Consider the following 23,980-nt stretch of genomic DNA (forward strand, 5'->3'; position numbering starts at 1 on the left):
GTTTGCTGCGTGCAAGGTTCCTTACTCTTTCTGAAGGTCTTGAAGCCTGTAGAGGCAGAAGCTGCTGCAACCAGAGGAGCAGGCTAAGGAAGATGGACAAAGTAGAAGGCTCCTTCTTCCATTAGGAAGTTCGTTGTATTTAGGCAATAGGCGCTCTCTCTGAAAGTCTAATCCAGGTGGGAATGTTGCAGATTTGTTTGCTGGCAGACAAGAATTGGGATCTGAATGTTTGATGAAAAAAAATAATAAAAAATCCCCCGTTCTGATAAAAGGAGTGAAACCAGAAAGGCAGTGTACTGAATGTAAAATATCGTGAGTCTCTTGCTTGTAGAGAGCGGCATTCAGATGGTTCTTTTGCTTTACCTTTTGTTCCCTGTGAATCTCAGATGAAGGCACCCAAAATGCTGCTGATACTATCAACACATTAGAGTGTGATAAGGGACCTTCAGGGCTGAATCTCACCTATGTGTAACACACAACTTAAGTTCTAGCCATTTGCATCCTTACTTATAACTTGTTTTGACATCTTCAGGGAAACAGCTTTTTCTTGTCCGGATGACTGTCATAGAGGAATGAATTCTGGGTTCGTGGGACACAGTCATTTTTGAGAAACTCATGAAAAGTTCATGTGGACAGGGCAGTTATTTGAAATATCTTTTGCTATTTAAAATGCCCTGAGCATTCTTGGAGTCCTGTCTGCTCTCTGTGCTATTTCAGAATTGAACTCTCAAAGTAGGAATGAAAATCTGCAGCATACTCCCTCATAGTAGTTAGACTGCTGTGAATTTACCACCTTGATCTGAATGGTTCTAAAACTGTCCTCATGATCACTCTTCCCTGCCTTTTGTATTTACGAACTCACAGCTGTGGCCAGGGGTGCACTTTCCAGGTTATGTTGAACCTAGGGTGCTGAAGCATCCCTGGCATCTTAGCAGGCAGGAGGTGCTTTCTTGTAAGTAATCTACAGATTATTTACAGAGCGCTTGCTCAGATAAGAGCGGATGGGATGTATCACATATCACAACTTTTGCAACAGTTATAATTACCAGTTCAGCAAGGGTGTGGTCATAGCATTTTCTGAGTTTCCTTACGTTCTCCTTGTTGGCCTATCTGAAACTTTCTCTTCTTTTGACCTTTAATACAGCTAGAATTTTCTTGGGACAGGGCATTTAAGTTTGGTGCTTGAATAGCACCTAGTGCTTTATTCACTTTCTATACCAATCTCGATTTTACAATGCAAGAAATCTCAGCAGATTGCAGGCAAAGTTTAATCTTGTCTTGCTGGAGAGAAATCTGATTACTTTTCCTAGGAACCACTTTTCCAAAGAATTTTTCTTGTTATATATTTTTTTCAGAAGTAACCAGGTCTACTCAGGCATCATCTTAGCCATTAAAAAGATTTCCAACAGCATTAGGTGAGCAAAAAATTAAACAAGCATTAAATAGGTGTTCTCATCTGTCACAAACCTTGCAAGCATGTTTCTCAGCTTAAAAATCACTAGCCTGTATTTTCCTTCATGGTGAGGGCATGAGAATGGGAATTTATTCTTTTCACTATATAGGCATATGGAGTCTTTAGTATTAGAAATTTGAGCAGAATGAGTTCCTGGCTATCTTCATGAGGTAGAGAGAAATCTAATGGCAAAACTGAATCCATTAAAGCTGAATGGAAAAACTTAACCTGAAGTGCTGATTTTCTTCAATCGTTAGAGAATATAATAAAGATGTTGCTGCCTTGCATGGCAGTGTAAAGACTGAGGCTTTCTAGCAGGTTTCTGGTGAAACCGTATCTTGAGGACAAATTATAGGTATTTGTTGGGATTCAGTTTCTCTTTGTTTTGGGTTAAATAGGCATCAAACATCGTAAGCTTGGAACAAATGCAGGCAACCTTATTAGGGAAGCTGATTTTGGTATGCACCCTCAAATCAGGACTGGCTGTCAAAATGCCTTACTTCTGAAGGATTTTGAAATGGATGGCCATAATAAAAAAATACTTCAGAACAGAAGAAATCTTACTGAAGCCTGTTGGAAATTCAGATATTTTTGATCCATTTCCAACTGTTGGAGTCTTCACTCCCATTTGGATTACATGTAGCCTATTTAAATGTCAAAGTGCTGACTGTAGATGAAGAGACCACTTCCAATTGCAGTAATGGGTATATTATGAGTATGCCTACACTCAGGAAGAATATACCAGCCCTGACTCAGAGCAATTGCTATGGCTTGTTCTTTTGTGTGGTGCCACCAAGGGAGAGAAGAACATCAAATCAACCTGGTAGACTTGAGGTTTTCCAGTTAAACCAACAGTGAACTCCTTTAAAGTTAGATTGGTGGGCTGTTGATGAAAATAAAACAGTGTGATAAGGACAGTGAAAAATAGTCACCAGTCCTGTTGTTCATAAGCACTTGGCATGTAATGTGGAGTTTCACAAGACTGTAAAAAGTTGTGCTCAGTGTCTTTCCTTTACTCTGCTCCAGTTTGTTACAAAGACTGGGAACTAGAGACGCTTCTTGCTGGAGGTTATTACTCTGCAATTTGATGAAGCTAGACCTCCCGTTGCATTACTTTTTTTCCGGAGCTCTGCTACTGCTAGATAATCCTCTCTCCAGGGCACCAAAGGAGAAGTCAATAACTGAGACATGTTCTGTTAAATGTTGATGGTCCAGTGTGTGCTAAATTAGTGAAAAAATAGGCTTGAATTTCCTTAGGGATAGTTTGAGTGGGTACATGAAAGTGTCTAAGCAAAATGTCAGATGGTGATCTGGATGTGTTCGAGAAAGGTCATGTGCATTGCCAACATTATTTGCTTGGGGAATCGACCTGTGTGAGAGAGTGTGACAGTGGGACTACACCTGTTACTTTTTGCCATGAGTTGACATTCAGTTCCTAAATGATTGAAATCATCTCTTAGTAATAAGTCTCTCTTGAAAAATTGTTAACCTTGGAGAAGAGTTGTCCGCTCTCCCACATTGGTACTTTCTGATGTGCCATATATTCACTAGTCCTGCATATTTGTTTTTGGTTCATGACTTTCTTTTTTCCTTTGACAGAAGACTTCTGCAAGCCTCCCATTCTACTGTAAGGTATTTGTGGAGAGTGGCATGATGTAAGATAGGAAAATTTATCTGTTCCCTTGTGAAAAGGAAGTTTCAGCCGATACAGATTAATTTTCCTATCCTTGAAACAGTAGCAAATATCAAGCTTCTAAGCCTTACTTATACCATGTGCTGTGTTTAACGGAAGTCCTTATGTATGTTTTACTTTTTGTCACAGTGGACAAAGTTTAAGCATTTGGTTCTGGAAAATAAAGCATGTTTGATTAATATTTTTTTTTTTTTAATTAATTCCCCCCCTCCCCCCCATGTGTTGTGCAGCATATGTCGGTGTTGAGCAATACTTGTAACTTCAGAGTAGTGGTATCTGGTAGGGAAAGCTGAGATGCTAAGGAGCAGATACAGCGTTTCTGAGACCCATGTGACAAGACAAGTACCCTGACAGAAATCCTTGAAGCTGGGATTAGGGTGATTGGAATGAGATTGTGTAGATGTGAAGGTGTCTGAGTTTTGCACATGGGATGCAGAGACCGCTATAAGCATGTTGTCAAGGGGTGTAGCAGCAGTGGCTGCTGGAGGCATCCTTCTTTAGGAATTAACTAGACTTGAGGGAGGAGAAGATGAACATCAGTGACTGAAGGACTTCTAAAATTCATTCACGGGATGAGGACCAATGCAGATATAAAGAGAGAGCATCTTTCTGTTTTCAGGCCTTTTGACAAATTTGTGAGCACTCGAGACCTAATGAATATAATGTTTGGTTCTCTAGATTACTCAATTGGCAGCAGGTTTCACTGGAGAAGACTTGAGGTCTGTGTGTGAAAGTAAGGATATGTGTATGGAAGTTTTGTGCATGGCCTGAGCTGCCTCCTGTCACTGGACCAAAGAGGAGAAAAACTTTTCAGTTTAGCAGTTTGGAAGTTCTCATGCTTTTTTGCAAAGGACCCTTTCAAAAATGACTTGAACATTCTATATTTGCTTTGGTAATTTGACAGTTAATTACTTTTAAAAGGAATAGTTTGCTTGCCTGGACAGATAAACAAAGGAAAGTTTAGATTATTTTTTTAATAATGTGCAATGCTGCAATTTGAACAGGTCTAATGTTAAAGAGTCTGAGCTGTGGGTTTTTTCTCTTTTGTTTTGTTGTGAAAACCTTCTGTGGGAAATACGAGAGGTGAGCTGACTGTATATTTGGGTTACATGGCAAGACTGTTCCCTGCATACTTACACTAACATGCCATCATTGTGAAGGCATCTGTAATCCATTTGTTAAATTACCTGTGAGATGTTAGAATAACTTGTGCGTGAATAACACTACTCTAACACAAGTGTGTGGCGATGAATATACAGCCTGTTTTGTTGGTTAGCAATGCAGAGAAAATATGCTAAGGTCATGAATTAGTCTACACTCTTAAATTCATCCTTAGGATATTTACCAAATCTAGGGAAAACATAACAATTTTCCTTGTCTTTTCAGCCATGTTTCTACTTGTTAAATACTTCTGGCAGAGAAGCCTCTTACTGCGTTCAGGAATTGCTTTAGTAACTTTGATTTTAATCCCTGTACTGTCTGTGTGTGCAATTTTTCATTCACAGATGGGAAATCCTTTGGTCCGAGGCACCTACAAAGGTGAATGGTCCTCAGGCTCGGCAATTCACACCTTGTATCAAACAGATAAACTTTCCAACAAACTTAATCCGGCTGGAAGTGAACAGCTCTCTTCTGGACTATTACACTGAATTGGATGCAGTAGTACTACACGGTGTGAAAGAGAGACCTGTGCTTTCACTTAAGACTTCGATGATTGATATGAACGATATTGATGAAGACGAGGATGAAGAAAAGTATGGTTGTGGAATGGACACCCTTAATAAACAGTTCAGCATTGTTAACCTCAGGGAATGGCCGACTAACGGATATTTTGATAAACTGCCTTATGAGGTAAGAAAAGCACGTTTATACTCAATGTCTTTGTCTTGCTCATTAAGGGTGCAAAGGTGCTTTATAGGGTACCGGTCAAGATTGTTGTTTTTCCCAGTTAGAGTTCCTTGTATTCTTTTGTGCATCTCCTGCAGTTATTGCATAGCTATGCCTGAATTATTTAAGTGTGTCTACTTCCATGGATGGATATTAGCAAGCCATTTTGAAGGTATTTGCAGTTGTTGCACTTTTGTTTCTGAAGAATCTGCCCACTCACACACGGTTTTTGCACCAGTTATTCTGGGCTTGAATTTCCAGCTCTTGAACTTAGAAGCTTCTGGTGGTTTTCCAGTAGTTTTAGTCCTCGTGCTTGACGAAGAAGGTATCTAAAAGAGATATGAAAAGATTGAATCGAGATCTGGAAGTGGAAATAGTTTGTAATAGGCTAAAAGCTTCTTTTCCTGTTATCTCTCTTACAAAATCCCAGAACTTTGTTCTTGAAACTGCCATGATATTTTCATATTACTATGAAATAAACTTCTTCCATCCAGCTAAGTTCTGAATCATGGTGCAGGTAAAAAGTGTTCTAGCTGTACTTCTGTACACTGTCTTGTGATGTTTGCTATTTTTTATTCTATCATTAGCACAGAAAATGGTTGTGAAGAAACTTCTTTCAGATCCCCTGGCAACGGGGCAGTTGCAAGTGTGTTCAGTGTCAGTGTAGATAAATATTTTCTTTCCAGTAATTTCCATTATAATGAGATTGTGAAGTATGATTGCTGAATATTGTGTGCAGGTCAGGCAATTGTCAGTGGGGTGTAGCTGTTTATGGAGGCTAGTACCCTACTTAGTCAGAATTGACAAACAAAATAATTGTCTTCGCCTTTCCTGAAATAAACTGGGTTTGCACGTAGGGGAAAGGAGTTTTTACTTACCATTCAGACCTCTGGACTTGGGCAGAGGCATGATATTGTTCCTGCTCTTCAGTGCACAGCAGTCTGGCAAAAGAAGCAAGCGTTTGTTTACTGCGGTAACTCATCAAATGTGCGGAGTGCTTGTGGCTCCAATCAGACTTGCTTTTGAAAGCAAAGGGAGGATGGTGAGAGCTGCTGTCACTTGCAGAAATACGTGATCTAATCAAATAGTGTTTTGGTTTTGTCATGTCTGTTGGCTCTAAGTACTCCAGTTCAGCATATGAAGGCTGTGGTTGGGTGACTGACTGCCCTAGCAACCTGCAGAAGTTTGCTGTGCTTGTAAAGAGGAAAGAGAGAGGAAGAGAATTTAACAGTTCTCTCCATCTTTCTCCTGTGTATTTATCTTCTCTTTTAAGTCTTCAGTTCTTGAGTTTGGGTTGTTGGGTATTCTTTTATTTTTGTTTTTGCTGCATTGGAATAATAAATGAGGATACTGTGTTAGCTGTAGTTTTGCACCCCCCCGCCCTGAGTCTATATAGTGTTTAATATATTTTACTGTTGGTGCTTGTATATCAGTACTGAAGTAAAGAAAGTACTTTGCATATGCAAAGGTTGATTCCAGAATATCTTAAAACATATAACTGTTTCTGAAAGTTTGAAAATGTGTTGGTTTTAGTCATTCAAAGAAATTAATTGTAGAGAAAACTTGATTTAAGTCTAGGAAGTCTTGCTTGAAAAGGCTGGATAAATTGATTTGTAGTATAGTAGACTACCAGAGAGATTGATTAATCTCTCTTCTGTTCCGCATGATTATATATATTAAGATTAAGATTATAATTCAGGAAGTGTTTGTGTAGCCTGTTACTCTTAAGAACTTGTGCCTCCGCGTACTTTATTGTGCTTTTCTGCTTTCCTGTTTACCAGCTTCTTTTTTTTATCCATTTTTAAACATGTTTGGTTTCATAAATGCATTTATGTGGTCTGTCAATACCAAGCATGTTTTTTTTTTTTTCTTCTGCTTTGATTTAAAGAAACTGAAAATATGGGTGGAATATTTATCAGAAAACTACAAAAGACTATTTCTGGACTGGTTTTGTGACAGTAGAAATGCTAGTCTCCTCCTTTCTTGGTCCAGCTGGAAGGTTTGGGTACCAGAACAACAAAAATGTTGTACTTTGTAGTATGACAATTTTTTATCGCATCAGATACAGGAACAGTACTCTGCATGCTGTCTTCAAGACTGACAAGTGTCAGATTTTTCAGTGTAGTGTTCGAACCTTGTAATGATGAAGTAAGGCACTTGCTGATTCCTTCCAGTTTTGATTGATACATTGCATGAAAAGTAGTATCTTTGATACTTTTGTGTTGATGGTGAACGCGTAACTGTCCTAAGGCTCCGTACATATGTCTGTTCTTCATTTGAGCTGTTATGGGTTTTTTCATACTACCCTCTAAAATTAACAAAATACACAGGCTGAATGGTCGTCTTTGCTAATCTTGAAATAGGCAGCAGTTCTTCCATCCTTTGTTTTGCCTTCATTGTCTTTCTGAAACTTCTATAGACTATCCTTTCATAGACTGTGTTGTTTCTCAAAATGACATTAGGAACGGCTTGCTGCAGTGTGAGCTCTAAAACCATTTTAAGAGTCTAGATTGCTCTTGCCAATAAAAGAGAAAAATGCTCAACTCCTGGAGCACAAACTTCCTTAGAAGAAAGTGTGAAATCTTGGAGGAACTAGGTGAGACAATTTTCCTTCCCTGCTCATGGATGGTGTTAACCAGCCCTTAGTAGCTGTGAAGTACTTGTACTATCGTCTGTTCTCCAGAATTACCTTAAAATTGAGGAAGGATTTTCTAGGAGACACTTCATGTCCTTGTCTTTCTTCCCAACTACCTTTGACTAACTTGTGCTGCTTGTGAAGTGAAAGGAGTAAGGCTTTAGTCTTAGTTAGCTTTACAGGAATGCTTGAGACCTGAGGGCCTGAACAAGTTAAAAGCCTTTGAGAAAGGTGAGGAATACCTGCCACAGCATACCTGTTGTGCAGTTTGAGACTCACCGAGATGTGCCAGGTACGAAGAACCTAACTTTTGTTCTCCAGAGAGGAGAGTCAGGAGAAATCCTGCATACTGCAGTCAAAAAGATATTTTTAATATAAATTTTGCTATAAAAAGGTATAAATGACATCTTTTTCATTCCTTGAAGCCAATTTTTCCTGAAGCTGCCTACAAGATTTATGAGCTGTTCACGTCTACTGGGGAAGTGAATTTCACCGCTAAATGTGGATTTGGCACCTATGTTCCAGGAAAACGGGTCTTGAATGTAAGATCTACATACCTTAAATGGTACTTAGATAGAAGAGTCGGAGCAATAAGCAGAAGCATTTTTGTGTCCTACACTTTTACCCTCAGCAAACTTAAATCTTTCCAGAACAAATCATAGAATGGTTTGGGTTGGAAGAGACCTTAAAGATCATCTTGTTCCAACTGTCTGCCATGGGCAGGGATACCTTCCACGAGACCAGGTTGCTCACAGCCCCATCCAGCCTAGCATTGAACACCTCCAGGGATGGGGCATCCACAACTTTCCTGGGCAACCTGTTCCAGTGCCTCATCACCCTCACAGTAAGTAATTTCTTCCTAATATCTAATCTATATCTACCCTCTTTCAGTTTGAAACCGGTACCCCTCATCCTATCATTACACTCCCTGATAAAGAGTCCCTCCCCATCTCTCCTGTAGGGCCCCCTTTAAGTACTGGAAGGCTGCTACAAGGTCTTCCTGGATCCTTCTCTTCTCCAGGCTGAACAACCCCAACTCTCTCAGCCTGTCTTCATAGGAGAGGTGCTCCAGCCCTCTGAGCATATTTAAGTCCCTCCTCTGGACTGGCTTCAACAGGTCCATGTCTGTCTTATGTTGGGGGCCCCAGAGCTGGATGCAGTACTCCGGGTGGGGTCTCTCTCACCAGAGAGGAGTAGAGGGGCAGAATCACCTCCCTTGACCTGCTGGCCACGCTGCTTTTGGTGCAGCCCAGGATGTGGTTGGCTTTCTGGTCTGCGAGTGCACATTGCTGGCTCATGTTGAGCTTCTCATCAACCAACACCCCCAAATCGTTCTCTCAGGGCTGCTCTCAATCCATTTGCCACCCAGCCTGTATTTGCGTTTGGGATTGCCATGACGCATGTGCAGGGCCTTGCAGTTGGCCTTGTTGGCCTGGTCCATGATCTTTCCAGGCACAGAGGTGAGACTGGCCACCCTGTAGTTTCCTGTGTCTTCCTTTTTTCCCTTTTCAAAAATGGGGGTTACCTTTTCCAGTGAGCAGGAACTTCACCAGACTGCCATGACTTCTCAAATGTGAAGGATGGTGGCTTAGTAACACATCTGCCAGTTCCCTTGGGACCTGCAGATGCATCTCATCAGGGGACCTGATACACTTTCAGGTTCTTCAGATGGTCTTGAATCTGATCTTCTCCTACAGTGGGGGGTCCTTCATTTTCCCAGTCCCTGCCTTTGCCTTCTGCGACTACAGCGATGGAGCTAGAGGCTTGCTGGTGAAGACCGAGGCAAAAAAGTCACTGAATACCTCCGCTTTCTCCATATCCCAGGTAATCAGGTCTCCCGTTTCCTTATGGAGAGGGACCACATTTTCCCTAGTCTTCCTACCTTCCCTGCCTCTCCTCCTGTACAGGCTTTTCTTATTGCCTTTGACGTCCCTGGTCAGGTTTAACTCTGTCTGGGCTTCAGCTTTCCTAACCTGATCCCTGGCTGGACAATTTCTCTGTATTCCTCCCAGGCTACCTGCCCTTGCTTCCACCCTCTGTAGGCTTCCTTTTTGTGTTAGAGTTTGTTCAGGAACTCCTTATTCATCTATGCAGGCCTCCTGGCGTTTATGCCTGACTTCCTCTTTGTTGGGATGCAATTGCTCCAAAGATTTGTAGGTTTTCAGATAATCTGCAAAATTTTACGCCTCTCTTTGGAAAGAGAAACTCATGAGGGTCTTGGAAATCTGTCTTAACAGCTAATAACCACATGGCACCAGATTCCCTTCAGTTAAGGGCCAATATACTGCCAGTTGGTATAGCTATTGACCAGGGCTCTGAGCAGCGGCACGTGGAAAAGATCTCTCCAGCTTTAGTCCTCTTGGTGTCTCGATTATTTGATTGTGCAGCCTGTCAGTAAGATCCTTTTCGGTTCTTTGGATCAAGAAGGTGCTTAAAACCTTTACAGCCTTTCATTGCTGAGAAGTTCAGAGCTTGTAGCCTGGTGATGGAAAGACCATTCTGCCAAAGCACGTTATGCGAGTAGGATAAAAAAAAAGGGAGACTTAAATGGTTGTGTTTTGTGAAACGGCTGCAAGACCAACTTTTGACATGTTCAACCTGCATTATTTAATGTGTACACATTTGTTTGTGCGAGCTATAGGATTATGGAACTAGGGACTGTGTTTTCTTAAGCTATGTTGAGCAATGTCAAAAGCCCTAGAACATCACCTTCCAGCCTTCTCTCTTTCCCTTTTTGTGCACATATCCTTTGCCCTTTATCTGAGAATGCCTTAGTATCAATTCTAATTGAGTCTAAGCTGTGGCAGCAGAATGAAGTATTTTCAAGTTATTCATTTGCGTGTCTCTCAATGATCAGTTTGTGTAGGCCAATGTATTTTCATATTGGAGGGACTCAGACTGAAGAACTGAAAGAGGAAATTTGTAAAAAGCGCAAATATTCTAGGTTTGACCAGTATCCAAGCATTATTTTCTGACTAAATCAAGCTCTGCATTATTGTGCTGCAGCCACAGAAAGTATTTTATTGGGTACAAATGGTTATTGCTTGCTGTTATTCAGCAAAAAAGCTTTAAAAAGCTGGAAAAACTTTTGGCTAGTTAAGTACTATTAGGAGCTACACCATAGGTAAATTTTTGCCTCATGTATTGAAGAGTGATGGAGATCCTGTCTAAGCTTATAAGTGAATTTTGCAGTGGATGAGATGTCTGGGTATTTCGGATGTTTTATTTTTTAGTTGATAATTCAAAATATAGGCATATATGTAAGATGCTGCAGTCGGGGACTATGATCATGATAAAACACAGATGGGTCAGGTATGAATCAGGCTCTTTTTGTGTGCAAAAAGCACACAATGAAATTGCATACTGCTGTTTGTTGAATTGTTGTGGAGAATTATGATTTGGAAACCTCCAGGTTTTGGAGGTTTTTACTGTTGTGGGTGTTGATTTCATCACATCTCTAAAGCTGACAAGTGTGCCACGTTTGCCTTGGAAATGGGAGAAAAAGCACTTTTGTACTTTTGGTCCATCATAGCCTAAAAAAGTGATCAGTGTTGTATAAATCACATTTTGTTTTCCTCTTCGTGTTCCTTTGCATTGGTTTTCCAGTAAGCTTTCTTTGTACCGATGGATTTATAAGAAAGTGTGAAACAATAATGGCTGCCATAATTTTTCATAAATTCAGAGTAAAAACAGTTAGTGGGAAACGGTGTTACAAAATTCACTTTCAAAGCAGATTCTCAATTCTGCAGCATTCTTGGAATGACCATGAACACGGCACAGCGCAATACAGCGCATCACGTCACATACTCATTATGTATCAAATTGGACTTTATGCTAGGATACACATACATAAAAAGCGGATTTCTGATGGACACCAGACTCCAGACTAACAGTGATTAATGGTTATTAGCCTGCAGGTTTGGGACCTGTTATCTTTGTTTAATCAAAAGCCAGAAAAAAAAGTACTGTATATCTTAATGTCATAGTAGTGACACTTCATAATATCTAGAATGAAAAAATATAATGAAGTAGCATAATCTGAATAAAAACGAAAGTATTATTTTTTCTGATTAAGATATTCATGTGGTAAAAGATTTCATCTCAGGCACGGAAAGATTGCAACATCCTGTACGTTACGAAGTATTCATTGAAGTCATCAGTTAGTGTAAAGGGACATTGTTGAGGCATTTGTAAATTCATTCACCATTATTTTACTGCTCAAAAGTTGCAACATAACTTTGTTTTCCATTGAACAAAATTTGTTACCTTGTTTTTATCAGATATTATTATGCCACATTAATTGCAGACTTAATTTTAGCTAACTGTGCAGCCTTTGCTGAGCTCTCCACTTTTGAAAACTTACTAAATGAGCGTGGGAAAAATCTGAGGGAAAAGACATTCATAAAATACATATTTAGGTGGCTTACAGAGTGTGTAATGGCTGAAAGATTGCAAAATAGTTTGAAGCCGTCTTTCAGAATATTGAAAATTATTTAAAGTGAATTGATGGCCTTAGAAAAATAGGTATATGTTTAGGTTAGAATGACAAGCAAAACTTCACTAAGCAATTTCTAAGCTGAAGTATGGGTCTGAGCCAAGCAAAAATCAAGATATTAATTTGGGATTATATTTGTTAGCTCCTAGTTAGTTCGCTCTCTCTCAGATACCAAAATACCAACAAACTAAATGTCACGAGCAAACTTTGTTGATTATAATATATTAACTGCAGATTTATATATTTTTTTTTTATATATATATCTATCTCACTCTCTCTAATATCTATATCTGTTGCACTGAAATGCCTGTGCAGATCCTCTGCATCAAGCTAAGGTCAGAGTTCCAGGCACCTGTGGAGACAAAAAGCTTGGGCTGTTTTTAGGGGGAAGGAGAAGGGAAGAGGGAAGACTTGAAATCAAGTTTGAGAGAAACCAGAGTATATGCAAACACTGTATTTTGGCATTGAAGTTAAATTTTTTTTGAAAAGTCGTAGATGGTGTTTGAAATCCAAATACTAAATCTGGAGCTGAGTAGGAAGTAACATTTTTCATTTTGCAGGAAGTTGGATTGTTTTCTCATTTCTTCCCTTCCAAAAATGAAGGGGGGAGGAGGGGAGGCGGAAGCTAGCTGCATAAACTGGTATGTTGGAAGTACAATCTGTTTGGATCTCACAAAAAACTTCATTTTCATTTTATGTCAAGCATTTTGTTCTCATTTTTGGCGGTTTTGTCTTATGAATCCTTACAAGACATTCAAATGAAACATTATGGTATATTGAAAGGGCCACAGGATTCTCTTCATTTTAAGCTGGTTTGTGGGTTGTTGTTTTTTTTTTTTTTTAATTTACACTGATTCATTTCAGTGAGCTATTGTTTCCCCCTCCGCTTGAAAACACTTAGTCAATTTTAGTTACATAACTTGAGTGAGTGCTTATAGCTGTAAAAAACAGCTAGTAAAGTAAACATTAATTTTTAGATTTAATTTTTCAAGTGCATTTTTTCTCTGTTTCTAAGCTAAAGGAGATTTTTTTTTTTTGAGCATTTTTGCTATTTCCTAAAGTGAGTATTTATGCGTCTGTGTGTGGTGATCTTCCTTCTGAAAGGAAAACAGAGCATGATAGGAGACAGGCTATTGCTTAATTTCTGAGCATGAGTCATTATGAAAACATATATATTGGTGCTAGTTCAGAAGGGCTGTTCATTATTCTCAAACCGAGATGATTCAATCTGGTAAAAGTAAAAAGGGGTTTTGCCTTTGAGTTTGACTCTGGCATAGAATGAAAGTGCTCTCAAAGTATCACAGCAAGAGACTACTTCATAAAAGAAGGTCTGAATATGTTGAATTTGTTTACCTAGTTGCATAGTCCAGCATGGATGGGAGAGGATATAAGGTAGAAGACAAAACACTGATTTTTAAAGCAGGAAGCAGATGAATAAATCTGAAATCAATTCAAGGTGTGGGGAAACTGGGACATGGTATGGGTTTTCCATGGTACGGTCTTAAAAACCAAATCCGGAGAAGAAAGAGGATGCCAATTCAGTGTTCTGATAAATGGCAATGCAGACATTGTGAAGGGAAATATGTAAACATAGTGTTTACATATGTATCACTGTTTAAATTAGCATGGGTAAAGAAACTTCTAATTTGAAAGCTTCCTGTCACTTTCATATGCTGATCTGCTTTTTCCTTGTTTAATATGTTGTCACATTGTGAAGGCAGTGCAGTCCTATTTAACAGTTAATCAATGATTTATTCGAGAAGTTACTTTTAAGTAAAATAATTTACTTTTCTTTGAAGTTAGAACATCTTTTCTTATTCCTCTGCAGTTTTCCCTTAACATTTCAAGTGTTATATGACCATCTGTGACTTTTTTCTGTTTTTAATATAGCTCATCCAGTTGATTTTGAGTCACCTTACAGTACCAGACCTGTGTAGACTAGCGCAAACTTGTAAGCTACTATATCAACATTGCTGTGATCCTCTACAGTACATTCATCTCAGTTTACAACCTTACTGGGCAAGGATTAATGACACATCTCTGGAATACCTACAGTCTCGCTGCACTCTCATCCAGTGGCTGAATTTATCTTGGACTGGAAACAGGGGAGCCATCTCTGTTTCTGGATTTAGCAGGTCAGTGCTAAACGTTCAGAAGTATTTTGACAAGCTCTGTTTGCAGAGCCGCTGCACCAGTAGTTTCAGTAAGTATTTGAAACCTTATTAAAAGACAAGAAATATCTTTGACTTACTATAAAGGGTGTGATTGTTATGATGTAGGAAAAAAACAAACAGCTAAAACAGTACGAGATAGTAGATATAACAGCAGAAGTCCATTTCGGTATGTAGAGCCTACGTGTGCCAAGCTGCCTGTGACTGAAAGGCTTCTTCCAAGGGGAGCAGCGTTTTGCTTTCTCCTGTGCTTCTAAAAGACTCCGCTAGAACCAAGCTGTCAAAAGTCCATCTCACGAAGAAAATGTTTGCGGTTGTTCTTTGTACAGATGAGTCATCAGTAAGACTGTATTAGAATGGCTGTGGTAATAAACTGATTACAGTGCATGCTTACAAGGTATGGGCCCTAAGTAATCACTGGAGTGCAATGTAAATGCAAATATTTTCATAAAAATGATTTAAAACATTAGCCTTGTTGGGAAACAGGGGGTTTGCGTGTGCATCTTCCACTGAGCTGAAAATATGACTGTGCTGTAGGTCATTAAAATAGCAAATTTGCAGGGATTCTTCTCTGTATAACAGCCGTGTTCTCTGCTTTCTTAACATATCATTTCTTGCTTCCTTGCTCGTTTGCATTAGTTAAACAGCATCTATCAATGCATTTCATTTAAGCAAAAATTGCTGCTTCAACTAAGAGGTAATCAGCAATGGCAGGTGAAAGCAGAACTTCACTGATAAGACACAGAAATGTTTAATATATCTTAAAAAAATTGTCTTAACTCTCATTTGTTTTCTGAATAAAGAGGTTAAATCAAGTATTCGAGCATTTTCTTTCCTTTGGTGCCTGGGTGCCTTCCCTGGGGAAATAAAATAATTTGAAGAAATAGCTTGTCAAAATGAGAATGTCGCTTTCTCTTTTCCTGGCTTTCCAGTATAATCCAAGAGCTCTATGCTCTTCCATGCTTGTTGGTAGAAAAAGGAGATAGACATCAGCTGGTTGTTGAATGGGGTACAAGTCCTTCTCCTAAATTTGGATTTTGTATTAGATACATTCTGCAGAGGATAAATATGTAAGCTTTAATTGAGAATTCAACTCTGAAATCATGAAGTGCTTGCTTTCTGATGCTTAGCTATTAAATCTGTCTTTTGAAAACTTCAAGTATGTGCATCTTCATGGCAAATTTTTTTTAATTTTCTTTTGAACATACAGTACTACTAAAAATTCTTGTTGTTTTGAAAGAAATTAATGTCCAAATTCAGAGAATTATAAACTTTGCGGTTCTGGCATTTCTGACTTCCAGTTAGTTGAAAACGGTTTTATTGATAATGACTTTTTTCTTCAGTGCTGAACTGAAGCAGCATTTATGTGTGGTCAGTGTTTCTAAAATAATAAATATTCATTGTTTGACTATTAATAATCTGCGAATAAACATAGTCAATTTATATTCATTATTACAGGTGATATTTATTTGTAACAGAGGGAAAAGTATTCTTGGACATTGATACAATTTTGAAGTTACCTGTATTTCTAGGAAAAAGTATTTCTTGGAAGTGATGCCTGCAGTCTGGGAATGGAAGATGCAGTTCAATCAAAAATTTTTGAAACAAAGTTGTAAACTAAATAATTTTCAGGTGTGACTTTTGCTCAAAATTTTCACTCTGAATCAAAAATTCTCCACTGTAAGTAGGTCTGGTTTTCAAAGTTTTGTTTTCATAATACAGAAATAATTTTGCAACTCCTTGTTCTGTAGAAGTTTCTTTTCTAGTAGAATTTCCAAACGCAAATTTTCCTTTTGACATTCTTCATCAGCAGCTTTGTCAAATTTGCTGGCCTCCAGGAAACGAAAATTTGCTGCTGCTTTGCTATGGAAGTATCTAATAATACAGAAGACTAATTAGAACAACACTTGCTTTTCAAAAGCATTAACATAACTTTCTTCAAATAAGTAGCTTCCTGTTAAGAGATACTGTTCCTCAAAGGAGAAATCTGTCAAGTAATGTTTTAGTTTTACTGCCCTGGCTGTTATTAAGAAACCGCCACCATGTGGATGTTGTAGCAGCCAGGACATGTAGTCATGAACTCCCACGATTTTTCCTTTTGGACTTCTAGATGTTCCTCATGCAGCCTGACTTTTGGGAGATACTATGCACAACAGTTGCCCAAGAATGGAGGTACCTTGCCTTCCCTAGGAGTTTTATTTCACACTTACATTTTCCTTCTAGTTTACTCTTCAGAATACGAGTCTTGCAGAGGAGGTCCTCAGTTGGCTGAGGAAGTGCATTGCTGCTTTTATCAGTTACCTGCTGATGTTAACTGTTACTGAAAACTTAATCAGATTTTCAGACTGTAGTTGTCTTTTGCACAAATTAAATGCTTAGGTATTTCTGTCCATCTGTATACGTAACAGTAGAAGACACGTACCACTACATTTATTAGTGTAAAATCTTCTCTTGCTGCCTACTGCGTGAATGTTTCTGAATCAGTTTGTTGGTTTTTCTTTATCCTGCTCGCTTTGGCTCCCTCTCTGGTCTTGGTGTTCTCTATTTCTTTCTGCAACAGATTATTTTTTTTTTTTAAATAAGACAGTGAGGTGTGCCTACAGAGTACCTAGCTGCATCTTTTATTTTTTTATTTAACTGGTGAAAAAGTCTTCTTGCAACTTGAGGTTGAGTTCAAACGAGCCTAAATTGATTATTCCAATACTTCAAGTTTATAAATTTTGTGATAAGTTGCTGCATGAGCGACCAGGAATGGCTGTCAAGGCAACTACTTGGAGGTGTTGTGAATTCTGCCTAGAAGTTAGAACAATTTGAAGGACTCCCTTATGCTGTTTTTTAAAAGGCCAGCATATATTTGTCAATTAGCAAGGATTTGCTAAATGAAATTTGTCAATAACTTCACAAACACTACAAATTGCTGCACTGTAGAAACAGCAAAATGCTAAAACCAAAATACTTTATCCTCAGCGATAACAGCATTTCACTTTTACAGGGCCTGTTTTTTTGTTTTGTTTTCTTTATTTTTGCACTTCTCAGCATTTGGTGTTAAAGTTGGCACTGTTGAATTCAAAACTTAGAGTTAGTTTCATTCTTAGGACTATACAGTTTATGTTATGATTTCCGCAAGTCAGGGTATGTTTAAATGCTACTCTTGCTTAAATTTCGTTCTGGCAAATGTCTTCAATGTTTCTGTCTGTGGTTTCTTACAACGGTCTTAAGAGAAGCAGCTTGTGTAGATTTGTGTTGCTTTAAAAGGTTCATGTAGACATGATTATAAGAAATAATTGAAAATATTTTTTTTCTTCAAAAATGTATTAAAGTAGAATATTTTTAAAAAGAGTAATTTTAAGAAATGTGACTGAAGGCAAATACTGTATTACCATGAGAAGATAGAACGCTTCAGGCATATGAACATCCTGAGGCAAAGCTGAAGGTATTTTAACTTATTGATAACATCTACTCCTTAGGGCTAAAAATGGCTATCATAAATTTTTCATTTCAGCATATAATATAGATTAACTAAACTTTATCATTTAGATTGAACTAAAAGTATACGGAAAAGTGAAAGACAAATGAAATGAGTACCTGAGCAGTCTCAAGTGTCTGGAATGCAAAGTGACAGGGAATAATAAACAAAGATTTCACAGCAAGCATTGCTTAAGCCGCACTGCATTTCTCTTGGCGTGAGAGGTAGGGTGAATTTCTTCATGCCAGGGGAATATCAGTGTAGGAGGAGAAGACCTACATAGGAAAAGGGAGGCAAGTTGACTGGAGATATGCTAAATACTGAGATGCTGAATAAATGCTCTGAGGTTTAAACAGCTCAAGGACGATGACAGTTTAAAAACGGAGTTCTGCATGCAGATTTCTGTGTGACACTTTCTCTGATAACGTCGTTAGATTGTTTAAACTCGTTTGCTTTAAATATGAGGTATTAGGATTTTTATTTACTTCTAACATTTTATACTGTGAAAATGAATTAATGGTGGTTTTTTTTCAGGTTAGTGATGCGGTGTTTGCATGTCAAGCACATCCAGGAATATTTCTTTAACAATTTTGTTGCTGTTACCATTTGAAGGCTTTAGTTGCTGTGTAGTAGAGGTGTATTTTGACAATGTTTAACTTGGTGAGGCTTTGCTACGAATCAAACTAGCAGGAAGGTCAGAGGAATTACTGAAACACGAATCAAATAGTCACAGAGAATAGGAGTAATGTGTGACTTGACAGGGATTCTCAATTTAAAAATCACGTCTTTCTCTCTCTTAATTTCCAGTTTTTAGTAAAACCTCGGGTAGCAGTAACTGACATTAAGTAGTAATGTTTGGTTTGCATGTTTTTATTGAAATAGCGTTATCTGTGTTGAGAAAAGCACAAAATTAGATACTTAATAGTCTCCTTACTCGCATGTAATGTTTTAAGGTTTGCTGACAAAAAAAAAAATTAAGAAGCTAGAGTAGAAAATAACATTATAACAATTAGAATGTCTTAGAGGAAGGGAAGGTGACTTCATTTTAAAAACAAGATTGTTAGTCTCTCTCATGCGTGCATACTCGGATGCACCAAGACATCCGATATGTGTCCAAACCAATTTATCCAGCGTGTAGTGTCGCCATTCTGTGCCACCTCCATCCTTCGTCTCCTAATGTGCGTGTCCTGAGAAACTGCACATACATATGTTCAAGGCTCTTGATGATCTGCTAATCTAACTTCCACTAACACACACCATTCTGTCAGCCCCCATGTTGCCATTTGTTCTTTCTCGTGCTTCTACACCTGTGTGTACCCATTCGTTCTCCAGTCATATCAATCTTAACGTTATCTTTTATTACAATTATCTTTACTATATGCTGCTGCTGTTGTGTAACACAGCAGTCCTGAAAGGAAAAATGTCATTGTGAGTATAAAAATATCTGGACATAACTCTTAAGAAATATGTTAAAATGTAATTCCACAAGCCAAATATAATTTTTTAAATTAAATAAGTAAATTTATCAAAGTTCTTTTATATCCTCAGATCTTTGCTGTAGGGCGGGTGTAGCATGATATGATCCAGAGTCAACTAGGCATTTGGAATTTTTTAATATTAATTGCACTATAGGTGCAGAGACCATGATCCCAGAAGTTGGTGTCTGCTGATGAATAGAAGTATCAATGGCTGTCATGCAAATACGCAGTCACCACGACTTTGGAAACCACCTAGAAAGAGAATAACTCACTGACTGAAAGGAGGAGGAATGTGCTTCAGTGTTTGGGGGTAGAAAATGGAAAAGTAGGTGAAGTTTTACATGGAACATTAGGGGTTTATTTTATTCAAATATGTAAGCCTTCTGTGTAAAATAAGTAAACTGTCTCCTTAATTATGAAGACTGAAGGGAAAATAGAAGATTTTAGAGCAGTAGACAATAGAAGCTACCAGGGATATAGGAATGGTACCTCTGGTATGCCTTTGGATTAAACGTAAGACTGTAACTGCAAGACAGGTTGGGATTATGATCTCTGCCAAGTCTGTGTGAGTAATAATATTGATAGAAATACAGTAAGAAAGAAAAGACCTCAAGATCTTGGAAGTGAAATGAGGAAGAATAAAATCCAAGTACTTCATTTGGGGAGGCTTTTTTTTTTTTTTGGACATTATTCTTGTCTGGTGGCAGGCTCTGGAAAGCAGGAGACCTGAGTAGACAGAGGGAGTCTGTAACTGACTTGAAGCAAACTGCAACGGTTGTTTTAATGAAATACTGATTATAGGAAGACGGTACCATGGAGGGCTAGGCGAATGGGGCAATGTTGTATCTGTCAAGTAATGGAGGTAGCATCTCTGATTTAGATGCTAGCATATGCTAACACTACAAGGGAAAGCGCTGAATTAAAATAAAAATCTGTCCAACCCTGTGTTGTTTGTAAATGGAAGTTGCTTCTCCTCCCTAGCCCGCCACACTCTTTGGCCAGCAAATTCAGTGGTTTATATGTCAGTGACTACAAAATGAGCACCAAAGAATTCCATTGAAAATAGATTTGGTAATGTCAGCATGATTGAAACCTGTTGGGATAATTGTACTAAAGGAATATAAAACTAGGTAGCTATTAGTGTTTAGGAAAGATGAGTAGATGAGAGAGAACTGGACTGTGATCCCTGCTTCTTGTAGACTTCAGTAACTTTGGGTTATCAAGTAAGTGGGGTTCATTATGCTACCAGTGAAGTGTACGTTTTGGATCCAGTGCAGTTCCATTAGAAACCAGTGAAGTAAATGTGATACCTCAGTACCCTCGTACATGTCTAAAGGTATTTTGAGGATTTTGTTTGGGAGGTTCTTATGCAGCCAGTTCTGACATGTTGGGTGCTTTCTCTTGTGCCTTGATATTTTAATTTTGGATCTTCTTTGTCTGAGGGGGTATGCTTATGATACAGACACAAATTATAAGATTGGAAGTTGTTAATAGACTAAGTGACCCCACCATCATGATGGGTTTACAGCATGAGTAAATAGCATCCTAACTGCTAATAGATATACAAGGGTTTCACTAGGACCAACTTACTTCCTAATGAGGTTTCTCTGGAGCCTCCTCTTCTCCAGGCTGAACAATGTACGTGTTCACATTATTCTAGGTTGTTTAGTCAGTCATATTTCATAACAAACACGAAGGGATGAAGGGAAGTCACTTCAGAAATTACGTGTATAAAATATTGATAATAAAAACAAAACTAAAGGGATGGATGACTGCAGAAAGGAGGAGAGACTAAAAACAGGAACCAGTCAGTCCTCAGTGATTAAAGGAGAGGTATGTGAAGAAATGTTGATTTGGGTAGAAAGTGCTTTTTTGGGGGTTGTTTGTTTTCAAATGAGCTAAGTCAGAGCCAGGCATCCAGTGTCTGTTAAGTCTCAGAAGTATGAAGGCAATGCCACCTTTTTTCTGAAATCATGAGAACCCATGTTCTGTCTTGCCGTATAGCTTTGGAGATCCATGTAGAAAGACGTTAGCAAAAACTTCTGTCCTGAGCAGCCTGTTAAGTGCAAACAAAGACTGGGGTGCCTCAGTCGTTCAGAGAACTCTGCAGTTCTGCCTAATGTTCTCATCCCGGTGCGGGTTGGTACCTTCCTCAAATTCCTCTTCCTGTTCATCTTTCTACTTCATACCTGTCAGCTCGTTTTTGTCCCTGGCTGCACGTCCCTTGTCCCCCTTGCCTTTCTGTTTAATGTCTCCTGAATAACCTTTTCCAAAAAAGCCGCAAAGCCATGACTTGCAGTGCTCATTGTTATCGCTGCGTTTGCTCTGCCTGTGTGTTTCAAGTGTAATGAATTTAAATAGAACATTATGAGGATGATAACTCCTCAAGCTGGTGAGCCTGGAGTTTTTCTGCAAGTCTAGGGGGTTAAATGAGCCTTTCCTTGACCTGGTAATGTTAACTTTTAATAGTCCTAGAAGGAGAAAAGCGTTAATCTGTACCAACATTTATAACAGCCAAGACCTGTTAAATTATATGGCAGTTAACCTAACATCCATTATTGTAATGGAGTAATTCATAAAATATTTATCTGTTAGCAAATTAAAAGCTAGAGGTATAATAAGTGGCGATTGACAAGGTTTTATGGAAAATATCACCATTCAAACAAACCTGATAATTTGTTGATGAAAGCAGCTGTGTGAATGTATTGTTAAAGCACTCATTAAATAGAGGAATTGGCTAATTGGCAATCAGCAATGAATCCATGTCTCTACTCTGATTTCCAGGGGATTTCTATCCTACGTTTCTCCATGGCAGTGTTGAATTCTATTACTAGCCTAAAATAGCAGTCTAATGTTTGAATATCTGATGTTAGTTTTTGGGAATTTGTCATTTCAGCTCTGACACTTCCATAAGAAGGCTTGCCAGTCCAGGTGGATTTACTGTGTCCGGTATGAAAACAGCAAATAAACGCTTGGTGTTTATAAACTCTGATTTTACAAGCTAAAATAGATTCTAAAGAGAGACTGCAGAGTTAGACAAAAATAGTGGAAGAGTAGATTTGAAGGCAGTACTTAGCAGAACCCCTGTGAATCTGGGATTTATGTCTCCCCTTTCATGTCTCAGACCCTCTCTGTTTCTGTTTGCATAGCCTCATAGAAATGTTGGATGTTAGCGACCTCTGAATGTCATCTGCTCCAAGCTCCCACTTGAAGTGCCAGTGTCCCCAGTGCTAGATCAGGTCAGTCAAGGTTTTAGGTGACTCCTGGAAACCTCCAGGGTTGGAGATGCCACCCTGGAATCTCCTTTCCCCTCCATATTACATAGGATCTGCACAATCAAACCAAGGCCACGTAACGTGCAAGATGAAAGGAGTAAAGAAAGGTGATGATGAATGGCAAGTATGACTTGAGTGAGTAATGAAAAAATAAGGAAAAGAGAAGGTTTGAAAAATTGGATCTTGAAAGATGGACTTCACGTCCTTTGGTACTGTTAGTGTCGTTGAGGAATGCCTGCCTGAATGTGTCTGCTTTTAAGACCAGCAGCTGTTTCATCCTGAATTTCAGCTGGATCAAAGTTTTGGGAAGGCTTGTACCTCTTTAGTTTTAGCAATAGGAGTTTTTGTGCAAGCGGAAACATCATGTCTCTCTGGCATTTCTATTGTATCAGTTAAACCCAAAAAGTAATGCTAACTTTGCGGTGAAAGTATCAGAACCTAAAGCTGCTTTGTCTGCATGAAGCTTTTTGTAGGATAGAACTGGTAATAGAGCAGATTGCAATATTTATTATGAGAATCTAATTCGTGCTCCCTCACAAGTAGCTCCATTATTCTAGGAAGTAACAGGAGGAACTCATTGCAGCACTGCTTAGGAACTTAGTTTTTTCTGCTGGAGAAATTATTAAATAAAGTATAAGAAAATCACAGCAAACATGCACAGGGTTTTTTCCTATTAAATATCAAACTTACAAGCCTGGTGGTTGATTTACACTTTGAAGGTTATCTTTGCAATAAAAGAGGGACGTATTTAATTAAAAACATGTGCTTTTAGTTAAAGCTTTTGTTATATGTAATAGAGCTTGAATTTCTGACACGATCTCTGACAGAAGGTGGAATTCATGCAAAGACCATCAAGGTTTCTATATTTTGGATGTTTTGCCTTCAAATATGTTAAATTTTTATAATTCCAATGAAAGTGATGTGAAATAGTCCTTAGGAATCTCTGTGTCTAGAACACAGTTCTAGAACAGCTGAAGTGCTGATTTTGACTTACTTGTTAATGAAAGGAATGAGGTGTTTTTCTGAAAGTCTTGAAATACTTCTCCTGAATATTTCACCCATTTAAAGGTATTTGTTTAACCTCATTTTTACATTTGCAGATTTTTCTGAGATAAAGAGAAATAAGAAATTATTGGTGGCCATTGTCAAAATTAGCTTTGGGGACTGTGTAAAAGCATTTCAGACACTATCTGTGTTGTACTTTGCTCCATTGTCTTGGGGTAAATGGCAAGAATGAACCATGTTCCAACTTTCTTAACCAAACAGAGTTTAAGACTAATGTTAATTTAATAAAAAGCCCTCTCTGTACTGTTCTCACCCCCAATGAATCTTTTGCAATTTGTTTTCAAGGTAGAATTGCTTTTTAAGACTGCTTTAGTGTCATTAGCCTCCTCATGCCATGTACAGCGCTATATAGCCGCCTGTGC

At 38.5% G+C, this 23,980-nt stretch overlaps 1 protein-coding gene across 6 annotated transcripts in view; it reads left to right on the forward strand.

The window, feature by feature from the left end:
• FBXL4 (F-box and leucine rich repeat protein 4) overlaps positions 1-23,980 on the forward strand; it is a 71,661-nt gene that overhangs the window by 10,491 nt on the left and 37,190 nt on the right. For all 6 annotated transcript variants that reach the window (XM_063329912.1, XM_063329913.1, XM_063329911.1 and 3 more), the window contains 2 exons: positions 4,652-4,997; positions 14,054-14,298. In XM_063329912.1, the coding sequence (XP_063185982.1) occupies positions 4,652-4,997; positions 14,054-14,298 (591 nt within the window). The remainder of the gene's footprint in view (positions 1-4,651; positions 4,998-14,053; positions 14,299-23,980) is intronic.

Source organism: Chroicocephalus ridibundus, chromosome 3, assembly GCF_963924245.1.
Source record: "Chroicocephalus ridibundus chromosome 3, bChrRid1.1, whole genome shotgun sequence".
NCBI lineage: Eukaryota > Metazoa > Chordata > Aves > Charadriiformes > Laridae > Chroicocephalus > Chroicocephalus ridibundus.